This window comes from Geotrypetes seraphini, chromosome 3 (assembly GCF_902459505.1).
Source record: "Geotrypetes seraphini chromosome 3, aGeoSer1.1, whole genome shotgun sequence".
NCBI lineage: Eukaryota > Metazoa > Chordata > Amphibia > Gymnophiona > Dermophiidae > Geotrypetes > Geotrypetes seraphini.
The window spans coordinates 21,146,828-21,160,977 of record NC_047086.1 but is presented as its reverse complement, the minus strand read 5'-3'; the positions used below and the strand labels follow the sequence as shown (position 1 = coordinate 21,160,977).

Below are 14,150 nucleotides of genomic sequence, written 5' to 3'. Positions count from 1 at the left end.
TTAAATGAGAAGAGGGTGTGTGAAGGAAGAGGGGAATCCCTGTATGTCAGAGCCAAAAAGGCTCTGTGTTGTGACGTGAGATGGGATTCACAAAAGAGCAACTGCCAACTCTGTCATGCCAATAGCTGGCTTTAGGGACTGATGCTAGTAAGCCTTTAGTCAACATTAAGGTCTCATTACAATGCTTAACAATAATGGTCTCAGAGAAAAACTCTCTTGGAAAGCTGTGACATTTTATTTCATATAAGCTGTATGGCACACTAAAACTGAAATTTGGAAAGCTTGCCTACAGATCTGAAGTGATAAAATTAGAAACAGAAAAATATGAAGGCAGATAAAGGGGGAAGGACTTGTATACCAAAAAGGTGGCTACACATTCAAAGCGGTTCACACAGGGCAGGATTAATTCGTCGAGGGCCCCTAGGCACACAAGCACATTGGGCCCCCCTGCCCCGCCCCACCCCACCATGCGCCCAGGCGGAAACAGGAAGCTGCGTCAGAGGGAAGCTTTGGGCAAGCAGCACCGCTTGCACAATTACAGTTCCCGTTGCCTTTCTTACCCATGTTGCTTGCTTGTCTTACTTTCTGTCGATGGGGGGGGGCCATGTTGCCAATCGGGGGGGGGGGGGGGGGGCCCGCATTGCCAATCGATGCTGGAGGGGCCCATCACCGTTTGGAAAAAACAATGTTGATGCCCTCCTTCATCGGGGCCCCCTGACTATTTCGGGCCCTAGGCACGTGCCTACTTGGCCTATTGGTTAATCCTGCCCTGGGTTCACATATATATAGGCATTTTGAGTTGAGGCAGCAGCTCTAGCACTAGGCCACCCCTCGGCATCCTGAGGTTGTGGGATTGATCCCAGCACTGCCTCCTGTGACCCTGGACAAGTCACTTAATCCTCCATTGCCCCAGGTACAAAATAAATACATAGAAACACGATGGCAGATAAAGGCCAAATGGCCCATCCAGTCTGCCCATCCGCAGCATCCACAATCTCCTCCTCGTCCTAAGAGATCCCATGTGCCTGTCCCACGCTCTCTTGAATTCAGACACAGTCTGTCTCCACCATCTCTACCAGGAGACCATTGTATGCATCTACCATCATTTCTGTAAAAAAAGGTATTTCCTTAAATTACTCCTGAGCATATCATGTCTTAACTTCATCCTATGCTCTCTCATTCCAGAGCTTTTCAAATGAGAGATTCGCCTTATGCATATTTATGCCATATAGGTATTTAAACATCTCTATCATATTTCCTCTCTCCTGCATTTCCTCCAAAGTATTGAGATCTTTAAGTCTGTCCCCATACAGCTTATCATGAAGACCAAACATTTTAGTAGCCTTCCTCTGAACTGACTCCATCCTGTTTATATCTTTTTTGAAGATGCAGTCTCCAGAATTGTATACAATATTCTAAATGAGGTCTAACCAGATCTTTAGAACTGCTGAAGCAGTCCCATGAAATTTTAAAAGCTCATATTATGTATCTAAAAAACAGAGCTAGAAAAATCTAGGAGCCAGAGCACCTGGTATTTCAAATTTGGAAAAGAAGGCGAATAGAAAAAAAAAAAAAGGTTGAAGATAATAAATAACATTTAGGAAAAAGTCAGAACAAGCAGAGAAGGAAAACACAAGAAAAATCCCTGGTTCTTAAAAATGAAAATACATAGTAACATAGTAGATGACGGCAGATAAAGACCCAAATGGTCCATCTAGTCAGCCCAACCTGATTCAATCTAAAAATTTGTCTTTTTTTTTTTTAGCTATTTCTGGGCAAGAATCCAAAGAGCTCTGCTCGGTACTGTGCTTAGGTTCCAACTACTGAAGTCTCCGTCAAAGCTCACTCCAGCCCATCTACATCCTCCCAGCCATTGAAGCCCTCCCCAGCCCATCCTCCACCAAACAGCCATATACAGACACAGACCGTGTAAGTCTGCCCAGTACTGGCCTTAGTTCTTCAATATTTACTATTCTTTTCTGATTCTAGATCCTCTGTGTTCATCCCACGCTTTTTTGAACTCTGTCACCATTTTCATCTCCACCACCTCTCTTGGAAGCGCATTCCAGGCATCCACCACCCTCTCCATAAAAAAGAATTTCCTTACATTGCTCTTGGGTCTACCACCCCTCAACCTCAAATTATGTTCTCTGGAAAAGATTATGTTCTACGTTAATACCTTTCAAGTATTTAACGTCTGAATCATAGTAACATAAGAAAATTGTATCTAAAGAAAATATACTAAATAAAGTCCACATCGTGAGAGGGAGCAGGGCCAATATTGTAAAGAAAAATATAAGGAATAAAGGATCATACAATCCTATATAGATGCACTATTTTCTTAATCATCCACTTTATAATTTACCTCCCTTATTGCAAATTTCTTGTCAAAAAGCAAGAATATGAAGTGAAATAAAACATTATGAGAAATAAAATTTTCCAACTGAGATGACTCAAAGAATACATAATTCTTCCCTGCAAAAGTAACCAATTATCTACACAAAGTTCAAATAAAAAATTCCACCCAACGCCACAAGTTGAGATTTCAAGACTAAAAAAGGGCCTTCCGTCTCAGCGGTATGGTGTAGGTTGCATCCAGAAAAAGTTGAATCCTTTGGCCACAAAAGAAAGAATCTTTATGTTGGAAATACAGTGTTCCCCCCGCAAATTCACAGTTTGCAAATTGTGGACTCATTCACGGTTTGCTCTGACTGCCTCTTCCTTAGTAAAGTTGGGCTACACCAATCAGGAGTTGCGTGTCAAAGCAGCTCCTGATTGGTGCAGCCCAACTTTACTACAGGAACAGGCGGTCAGAGCAAACCGCGAGTGATTTTCCTCACCCACCGGCGCTCCAGCTGCCCTCTCCTGCCTCCCGACAAGCGAAAAACAGCATTTGCGGTTTTTCAAAGTTCACGGGGGTTCCTGGAACGGAACCCCCATGAATTTCGGGGGAGTACTGTATGTACTCGGGGGAGTACTGTATGCTGAGGGGCACCGAGGGACCAATTTGCAGACCGGATATGCAATCTAGGGAGGTCTGCTGTCTGCCTGGAGCCAGGATACGAGATGTCACCGCCAGTCTGGATAGACTACTCACGCCCCGAGACCACTTTCCTATGCTTCTTGTCCACATAGGAACCAACGACACGACCAGGAACACACCGGAGACCATCACCAGAGACTTTGGAGCACTGGGTGAGAGGCTGAAGCAGACAGGAGCGCAGGTGGTTTTCTCATCGATCCTCCCAGTTAGAGGCAAGGGAAGAGCCAGAGATGAACGTATCCTGAGGACGAACGAGTGGCTACAGGGATGGTGCCGGGATATGAACTTCGGATTCCTAAACTATGGGGAAGCGCTACAAGGACTTCAGGGACCAGACGGACTCCATCTGACCAGTAGGGGTAAGAACGTCTTCGGACACCGACTAGCCCGCCTGCTTCACAGGGCTTTAAACTAGGTAAGTCGGGGGAGGGTACCCATTCACATATTAGTGCAGAAAGGAATTATCCTGATGAGGTGAGTCGAAACTCCGCTTCCATGTCCAAGGTAAGAACCCACATTGCAAACAGTTCTTTGGGAGTCACACCGACTCGGGTAGGATACGCCTCACAGGGACTTAGCAAACACAAGATGTATGTCAATGCACACAGTTTAGGTAACAAAATTCTAGAATTGGAGGCTGAAATAAGGAATGCCGACCTAGATGTGGTGGCAATATCTGAAACTTGGTTCACGGACTCATATGGGTGGGATATGGCTATACCGGGCTACAATCTACTTTGTCAGGACAGAGAGGGCAGGTTAGGAGGGGGGGTAGCTCTATACATTAAAGAGGACATCAAAACCACCAGGATCACAGATGTCAAGTACACCGGGGAGTCCCTCTGGGTAAACCTGGCAAGAGGCAGAGAAAAATGCCTGTATCTAGGTGTGGTTTACAGACCCCCAAGACAACTGGAAGACATGGACGCAGAATTAATTGAAGACATAGAGAATATCACTCTACGAGGAGAAGCTGTACTGCTAGGGGACTTCAATATGCCTGATGCAGACTGGAACTCATTTTCAGCGACAACCAGCGGTAGCAGGAGGCTCTTAACCTCCATAAAGGGAGCACGTCTCAAACAAATGGTAACGGAGCCCACTAGGGCCCAGGCGATCCTCGACCTGGTACTCACCAACGGGGAAAGCGTTTCAGAGGTCTCAGTAGGAGATACGCTAGCCTCCAGCGACCACAATATAGTATGGTTCAACCTTAGGAAAGGCTTCCCTAGATCAAACACGAAAACAAAGGTACTCAATTTCCGGGGCACAGACTTCGCACGCATGGGAAATTTCGTCCATCAGACGCTGCAGGACCAAGCGGAGACCGATGATGTAGAAGCTAAGTGGTTAACACTGAAATCAACCATACATGAAGCAACTAGCCGCTTCATAAAATCAGTAAATAAACGACAAAGAAACAATAAACCCCAATGGTTCACCACGGAGATCTCGCACCTCATTAAGGAGAAGAAAAAAGCGTTTCTCTCCTATAAGCGCACGGAGAAAAGAGAGGCAAAAGTAGAATATAGGACCAGGTCTACAGCGGTCAAAATGGCAATTAGGGAGGCAAAACTTCGAGTGGAAGAAATTCTGGCAAAAACATTAAAAAGGGGGACAAATCCTTCTTCAGGTATATTAGTGACAGAAAAAGGAACACAGGCGGGATAGTACGCCTTAGAAGACCGGACGGAAGTTACGTGGAAGCAGATTCCGATAAAGCCGAACTACTGAATGAATACTTCTGCTCAGTCTTCACCTGTGAGGCACCGGGACACGGTCCCCAGTTGAAGGCAACACAAAGCACAGAAGACCCGTTTCAGAATTTTGAGTTCACACCAGGTGAAGTTTACAGTGAACTGGCAAGACTCAAGGTGAACAAAGCCATGGGACCAGACAATTTGCACCCAAGAATGCTCAGAGAATTGAGCGATGTCCTGGCAAAACCGTTGGCTGAGCTATTCAATCTCTCCCTAAGTAAGGGGAAAGTTCCCCTGGACTGGAAATTAGCTAATGTCGTTCCTCTGCATAAAAAGGGTTGCAGGGCAGAGGCTGCGAATTATAGACCGGTGAGTCTCACATCAATAGTGTGCAAACTCATGGAAACACTAATTAAAAGCAAATTGGACACGATCTTGAATGAAGGGAATCTTCGGGATCCCAGTCAGCATGGATTCACCAAGGGTAGGTCCTGCCAATCCAATCTCATCAGCTTCTTTGACTGGGTAACAAGAAAGTTGGACTTGGGAGAGTCTTTGGACGTCGTGTACCTGGACTTCAGGAAAGCTTTTGACAGTGTCCCACACCGCAGGCTGCTAAGCAAGATGGAATCGATGGGGTTAGGAGAGACACTAACTGCATGGGTCAATGATTGGCTGAATGGCAGACTTCAGAGGGTGGTGGTTAATGGTACCCTCTCTAAAACATCGGAGGTGACCAGTGGAGTGCCGCAGGGCTCGGTCCTGGGTCCACTCCTTTTCAACATATTCATAGGGGATCTGACTCAAGGGCTTCAAGGTAAAATAACACTATTCGCCGATGACGCCAAACTATGTAATATAGTAAGTGAATGCAGTTTACAGAATTATATGGCGCAGGACCTGCTTACATTGGAAAGTTGGTCCTCAACCTGGCAGCTAGGCTTCAATGCTAAGAAATGTAAGGTCATGCACCTCGGAAGCGGAAATCCATGCAGGACGTACTTCTTGAACGGAGAAACTTTAACTAGGACTTCAGCAGAACGAGATTTAGGAGTAATCATCAGTGCAGACATGAAAACTGCCAATCAAGTGGAGAAGGCTTCATCTAAGGCAAGGCAGATATTGGGTTGTATCAATAGAAGTTTCGTCAGCCGAAAGCCTGAAGTCATAATGCCGTTGTACAGGGCCATGGTGAGACCTCATCTGGAGTACTGTGTGCAATTCTGGAGGCCACATTACAGTAAAGATGTGCGCAGAATTGAATCGGTTCAATGGACGGCCACCAGGATGATCTCGGGGCTCAAGGGTCTCTCGTACGAAGAGAGACTGAACAAATTGCAGTTCTACACTCTTGAGGAACGTAGGAAGAGGGGAGACATGATCGAAACATTTAAGTACCTCACGGGACGTGTCGAAGTGGAAGATGATATTTTCTTTCTCAAGGGACCCTCGGCCACAAGAGGGCACCCGCTCAAACTCAGGGGCGGAAAATTTCATGGCGACACCAGAAAGTATTTCTTCACAGAGAGAGCGGTTGATCATTGGAACAAGCTTCCAGTGCAGGTGATCGAGGCAGACAGCGTGCCAGACTTTAAGAATAAATGGGATTCCCATGTGGGATCCCTACGAGGGTCAAGATAAGGAAATTGGGTCATTAGGGCATAGACAGGGGGTGGGTAAGCAGAGTGGGCAGACTTGATGGGCTGTAGCCCTTTTCTGCCGTCATCTTCTATGTTTCTATGTTTTCTTAATACTCCTATCTTCTTCTATTACAAATGTCACCAACCATTTTGCTGCCTTAGACATCTCCTGTGAGTCTTCCAAAAATACAGTTAGACTGGGACTATTAGAACAGCAGCAGCTCCTTCTGCTGTAGGCAACTGAAGCACATTAGCAGGAAGGAAAAACATCTCTGATAAAGCAATTTCTTTAGAGTTTGGAAGCCTCAAGACTTCAGAAAAATATTTCCTTAGCAAAGTCTCAGGCGATAAGAAATGCGTAACAGGAAAATGTAGAAATCTGAGATCATTTGCCATTCATTCACGTTTCCTGGGAATTACTAAACTATCTTTACTAGCAGTCACACCAGCACAACTCAGATACTATATAATTTCCCAATTGAGAAGTCTTCACCTCTATTTTCTCCAGCTTATCTGCAGTAACTTTGGTGAAAGAACACAACTAAATCTAACTGTTTAGCTAGTGCAATTTATTATGGAAAGAAACAGTGGCCCCAGACTGTGAGGACAAGTGGCCCTTGGATCCTCCTGCTGAAGATTGTAAATTACCCACATTCTCTAAAGCCATGTTGGACTGAGACTGGGTAACCATGGCTGAGATGGAATGGATCTACCCCCTTGATTCAAGGAGGGGCCAAGCTCTGGAGAAGACAAAGGAAAATTAGACACAATTTCTTTTAAACGCCATCATGTGTTTGTCCAGTGTATCGCAAGCTGTGTACCACGGCAGATTCCAGGTATGCCATGAGATATTGGCGAAGTGCCGGCGCACTGCTTACAGGACGTGATTTTCACAGCTAGAGGCATGTCCTGTAATCAGTCAGCCTGCGTCTCTGCTCCTTCTCCAGCACTCTACACCAGTGGCGGTAATAGGAGGCTCAGGGCTGTGGCTGGTGGACGTTGACGTGATGACATCACACATGCACGTGGCATCGTTGTCCACACATTTCCAGGTGCCCTCCAGCCACGGCCCCGAGATTAGTGTGACGCAGCTTAAAAAGTTTGCAACACACTATATTTATCCATTGGGCCTGGTATTTTGGGTGAGGAGGTTGGGATATTATGTATCTTAGCTTTCTGCTTACCCATAATTAAATAAAAAGCAAATAGACTTGAGGAAGAATTCATACAAACCACTCCTCGACTCCAAGAGACTCTAAGGTGCGTGCCCTTTAGGTCATGCCCCTCTGGGCACATCCCAACTGCCACACACCATTCATGGCATTTGTTCTTGTTCCTGCCTTCAGTGATGTCACTCAGTTGTTCCAATCACACGTTATCTCCTCTAAGAGCCCTCTCGCCCCTAGCACACAGAACTCTCCTCTTTTCTGGTACCTAAACAGTTTCTGAAAGCTCCTTCCAATTATTTTTATGAATCCTAATAACCATATTTATCAGAATATATCATAACCTGAACTGTAAATTTGGGAAAGGGCTCTTTAAAACAAAGAGTGAGAAAGATGGGAAGCAATAAATAAATTGTGCAAACAGAAATTCTATTAAGACAAAAAGAAAGGAGACTGAGAAATGGGAGAAAAAAATATAGCAGGCTTTAGACAGAGATCAAGATAATACTGCCAAAATAACTGGCTTGTCAAGCTTGTACTGTACTTAAAACATATCCACACCCATCATCACTTACCTAGGGCTATCATGAAAGGAGGGTATAATAGACACAGATCTGTCCTGTAGGTATCATTCACTATCCGCCTATGGAGATAAAACATACATTAACAAAAGAGGAAATGTTACCCAAGGATGGTTCTCTTTCAAATGCTAGAATTAATCTTCTCAGGGATGAATAAAGTTATCTTACAATATAACACTTTTTATCAGAGGCTTATCAGTCCATATCTTTCTTTGAAAAAATAAATAAATAAATAAATAAATTGTAAGATGTTTAGTGGTAAACGCCAGTCTCAAAACAGAGCTCTGTTTCAAAGCTAAAGATATTCTACGTTACTCAAAGGCCAGGGATTAAGACAAGAAATGTAACTGAATTTGGTCCAAAACAAAGGAGATGTGGTTCCAGTTAGAATGTTAGCCAAACATAAGTTACTTAGTGGAAAAATATATCCAGAACCAAAGCCTTTCTCTTAAAAGGAATATGTATATTTAGCCTTCCAAGAGTGTTTTCTATTTGGGGTTTTTTAAGGATGTTAAAAACAAGACACACAAAATTTCCTACCCACAGAGCTAAGAGTCATCTTGAAATACAAAGACAAAGAGGACACAAGTCATATTTTGGGCTGGGAGAGAAGTTGGAGCCATAACATCTAGAAAACTCCAAAAGGAATAGGTGCCGGGAGGTGGCTGGACCCAACTTTTGCTAACAAGGGTGGATGGAAAGCCCATTGGTTAAAGCAGTAAGCTGAGAGCAGGGTTCATATCCTGCTTCTCCCACAGACTTTAGACAGGTAAGCTGATGCCGTTTTCCCATACTGCTTCGGTTAGACACCGATGCAGCCTTCAGCAATTGGTTTAGCAGATTCCTGTGAGTATTCTGGCCCAGATTCTATAAATAGAACCTGAAGATCAACGCACCTAGCCGGTCTAGGCACTTAACTTAATTTTCTTAATTGGCTTAATTGTTGCTGATAATTGAAAGTAATTTAAAAAAATTAGCTGGTAGGCATCTACACCGAAGCACCTGCCAGCATGTAAATGTGGTTAGGGACAGAGAATGACACAGTGACAAAATTCATTACCGTTCCTGTCCCCACAGATAATCGCAGGAAACCATTCCCATGTCATTCTTTAAGGAGAAACGGTAGAATCAGAGTATGAATGTTGCTACTCCTTAGGTTTTGGCCAGGTACTAGGGACCTGGATTGGCCACCGGGCTTGATGGACCATTGGTCTGACTCAGTAAGGCTAAACTAAACTAAACTAAATCTTAGGTTTGTATACCGCCATCATCTCCACATTCGTGGAACTCGGCATGGTTTACAGGAGATGGGATGGAAAGGAACTACAATGAAGGGTTAGAGGTCCAAGTATGAAGAGTTTTAGAGGGCTTAGAATGCCGGAGATGGAATAAGTATCAGATTTTTGAGAATAGCCAGGTCTTCGGATGTTTGCGGAAAGGTTGGAGAGAGCTCAGGTTCCAAAGAGGGGAGGAAAGGTTGTTCCAGAGCTCGGTGATTCTGAAGGGAAGGGATGTCCCTAGTTTTCCTTTATGGGAAATGCCTCTTAATGAGGGGAAGGATAGTTTTAATTTGTATGTTTTTGTAGAGGGCAGCCAGCTTAATACAGTGATCCCACAATACTGTTTTTCTGAACTGCTTTGTCCTTTCCTGTAGCTACATATGGGGAGATTCCTTTTTGGTCTGTTCAGCTGGCAACCCTCTCACCATCTCCCCAGAGGGATACTGGCTATGTTTTGGCAGACGGGGGATCTATGAGTGGGGCATGCTGTGAAAGGAGAGTTTTGGCTAGGGACCTGGATTGGCCACCGTGAGAAAGGGCTACTGGGCTTGATGGACTATTGGTCTGACCCAGTAAGGCTATTCTTATGTGCCACTAAGAAATATATTTACTTAAAGGAAGGCTTAGGGTAAGCAAAAAAGTGAAGCCTTCGCCAACCCAAATGCACAATGACAAGTCACAAAATTTAATTCTGTAATAGTTTCTATCATCTATATAATAAAATGCTAAGCGCGCATGCGCACTCTTACCGCGTGCTTCCCTGATCCCTGATCTGTCGGGCTGTGGCCAAAGGAGTGCGAATGCGCGCTTAGGGTTTTTTTCCCTGTAAGACAGTTCGTCTTCGGCGGCGGCGTCTTCACCCCCCCCCCCCAGACACCCGAACCCCCGTTCAGCCTCCCATCCGACCCTCCCCACCGCGGTCTGACTCTCCCATCCAACCCTCCCTTCCCGCGGTCTTGCCGGCTCCCTCAGTCCCTTGCCGCCGCCCCTCTTCCCTTCCCGCGGTCCCGACAAACCTCCTGACACCAGCAGCTGACACAGCACTCTAAACACGCTGCTTCGTGGCCTTCTACTGCCCTGATTTGCTCTGCCCGTCTCTGATGATGTCATCAGGGACACGGCAGAGCAAATCAGGGCAGGAAGGGACTAAGGGAGCCGGCCAGACTGTGGGGACGGCGTGCGGCAGCTTCAACAGTGTGTAGGCGGGCGGCGCATGAAGGAGTTTGAACAGGTGGTGGCAGTTTCGCTCAGAGGAACGGCTGGAGGGTATCATGCCGGTGCTGCAGGTGTCCCATGCAGGTAAAAATTCTCAAAGGAGGGGGAGAAGGAAAGGGCTGCTTTGGGGGAGGGGTGTGCTGGAAGGTATGCAGCTTTGCTTGGGGGAGGGGAGACAGAAGTGGGCCACGGAGAGACAGTCAGGGAGGAACTGGAGGGGGAGAGGGAAAGGGGGCTGCTTTCTAGCCCCCGTTAATGTAACGGGCTTAAACACTAGTACAATATATATAATTTCATTTTAGTTTGATACATTGTAAACCGCTTAGGTCAGTAAAATGCAGAAGCGGAATATCAAATCTTAAATAAACTTAAACAAACAAATATATACATGCACAGTATAATCTCGTTATAACGGACTCGCTTATAACGGAATACTGTCTATAACGGATGAGGTCCGCTGGTCCAACCGTGTGCCTTTATGAACATGCAGAAAAGCACCACATATAGCGGACTCGCATATAACGGACAAACAATTTGGTCCCCAGAGCCGCTTTTAGCTGTAGTTTTGTTCAGCTATAACAGACATATAGGCTCTGCCTTCAAGGCGCGTGGCGTGCCAGTGATACAGTATCAAAATGCGTACATCACTAAAACATATGAAAGAAATGCAGCCCAGAAGAAAATGACAAGATTATTTTTCTTTCCAGTACAGTAAGACATAATGCTTTAGAACATCTTTTAGCGTTCTGGTTTTGCAATCATTTTGTGCCGTACCAATGTTTTGCTGAGTTTTGTTATTGATGTTGCAGTGATTGTTGTTCATTGATTGTATGTACGCTGTTTCAAGTTGACCTAAATAAAGTTTTTAAAAAATGCAACTCTGGATATAACGGACTGTTTTGCTAGGTCCCTTGAAGTCTGTTATAACGAGATTATATTGTATACAGTATTGGTGAGTGAGGGCAGGAGGAGGGGAGTGGCTAGAATGATCCCTGCCTCCGCGTTCTAAAATGGAACGCGGCCACGGATCAGAAATCACAGCGGCAGGGATCACGAAGTTTCAAGAGTGCATGCGCGCTCTAGGGTTTTATTATATAGGATACACACACTGTATACAATATAATCTCGTTATAACAGACTTCAAGGGACCTATACATACACATACAAAACATTACCAGAAAGTTTTGTTTTCAAAATAAAAGCATTCATCCTAGAGCTCACGCACAAAGTAATTCACTTGCAGTCTTGCTCAGCTCAAGTCCAAAAAAGACCAAACAAGTGAATTAAATACTGTTACTCGAGCAATACGTCCCCCTCAATGCTATTGAGTCTGGTCCAAATACACCTCTGCAACCTATCTGCACTTGAACGTTATAAATCGGCAAAATGAATGACGGCTATACAGCAAGCTATACAGGAAAGATGGACTGCACCTGAGCGTAGCAGGAACTAGACTCCTAGCAAACAACGTCAAGAGAGGAATAGAACAGGCTTTAAACTAAGAAGAAGGGGAAAGCCGACAGTTGACAAAGGGTCGACGATTCGGAAGACGGTATCCTGTGAAGATACCGAGGGGAAAAATGGCTGGGAAGGAACAAGGGACAAACTGCAGGAGTCGACTAACCCAGAAGAAGTGGTTACAATGTCTGCAGCAAAAGAGAAGAAAATATGGACCGAAGCACAGGGAAAAGAAAGGAGGACAGCAAAATACCAGGATCTAAAGTGCATATATGCTAATGCAAGGAGCCTAAGAAACAAAATGGGGGAACTAGAAGCCTTGGCCAACGCAGAAGACATCGACATCATTGGAATCTCTGAAACATGGTGGAATGAGGAAAGCAAATGGGATACAGCACTACCGGGATACAAGCTCTATCGCCAGGACAGAACAGGACAAAAAGGAGGTGGAATAGCCCTATACATAAAAGAAGGCATACAATCCACACAAATGGACACAGCAGAGACGGCCAGCAAGCCGGAATCTCTATGGGTTAAAATACCGGGAAGGAAAGGGCCTGAAATAAAGATAGGCCTATTTTATCGTCCACCGGGGCAAACCAGAGATATCGATGAGGAAATGGAAGCCGAGATGAAGCGTGAATGCAAAAGCGGCAACACGGTTATTATGGGAGACTTCAACTACCCTGGGATAGACTGGAGGCTTGGAAGCTCGAAATGCACTAGGGAGACAAAATTCCTGGAAGCTACACAGGATTGTTTCATTGAACAGCTTGTTAGAGAACCGACAAGAGGAAATGCCACTCTGGATCTAATCCTAAATGGGTTAAGGGGACCTGCAAAGGAAGTAGAAGTAGTGGGACCGTTGGGAAACAGCGATCATAATATGATCAAGTTCAAGGTTGAGGTAGGAGTGTCAAAAGGAAAGAGATCCATTGCGACAACTTTTAACTTCAGGAAAGGAAACTACGAAGCAATGAGGGAATTGGTAAGGAAGAAACTTAGGAACACTTCCAAAACATGGCTAACGGTAAATCATGCCTGGTCCTTCTTCAGGGACATAGTGAGTGAGGCGCAAAATCTGTATATCCCCAGATTCAGGAAGGGGTGTAAAAAGAATCGAACAAAAGACCCGGCGTGGATAACCAAAACAGTGAAGGAAGCGATAGGCAATAAGAAAAAATCATTCAAGAAATGGAAAAAGGACAAAACTGAGGGGAACTGGAAAGAGCACAAGAAGCATCAAAAAGAATGTCACCGTGAGGTTCGGAAAGCCAAAAGAGAGTATGAAGAGAGGCTAGCCAGGGAAGCAAGAAATTTCAAACCATTCTTCAGATATGTTAAAGGGAAGCAGCCGGCTAGAGAGGAAGTGGGACCGCTGGACGACGGAGACAGGAAGGGAGTGGTGAAGGAGGAGAAGGTAGTGGCAGAAAGGCTTAACATGTTCTTCTCGTCTGTATTTACAAACGAAAACACGTCCAACATACCGGAACCTGAGCAATTCTTCAACGGAAGTCAGGCAGAAAAATTAACATCCATAGAAGTGAGCCTTGAGGACGTTCGTAGGCAGATAGAAAAACTAAAAACTGACAAATCCCCGGGTCCGGATGGCATACATCCAAGGGTTCTGAAGGAATTAAAGGAGGAGATAGCGGAACTACTGCAGCAAATTTGCAACTTATCCCTGAAAACAGGCGAGATCCCGGAAGATTGGAAGATAGCCAACGTTACGCCCATCTTTAAAAAGGGATCAAGAGGTGACCCGGGAAACTACAGGTCGGTGAGCCTGACTTCGGTTCCAGGGAAAATGGCAGAAGCACTGATAAAAGAAAACATCGATCAACATTTTGAAAAAAATGAACTTCTGATAACCAGCCAGCATGGTTTCTGCAAGGGAAGATCGTGCCTAACGAACTTATTGCACTTCTTCGAAGGGATCAACAAACGGATGGACAAAGGAGACCCCATAGACATCATATATCTAGATTTCCAAAAAGCCTTTGACAAGGTGCCCCATGAACGTCTACTCCAGAAACTGAAGAACCATGGGGTGGAAGGAGACGTACA

The 14,150-nt window shown here is 45.0% G+C and overlaps 1 protein-coding gene across 5 annotated transcripts in view; it reads right to left on the bottom strand.

The window, feature by feature from the left end:
* CCNC (cyclin C) overlaps nucleotides 1-14,150 on the bottom strand; it is a 105,840-nt gene that overhangs the window by 28,133 nt on the left and 63,557 nt on the right. For all 5 annotated transcript variants that reach the window (XM_033937910.1, XM_033937908.1, XM_033937906.1 and 2 more), the window contains one exon: nucleotides 8,125-8,192. In XM_033937910.1, coding sequence (XP_033793801.1) covers nucleotides 8,125-8,192 — 68 coding nt within the window. The remainder of the gene's footprint in view (nucleotides 1-8,124; nucleotides 8,193-14,150) is intronic.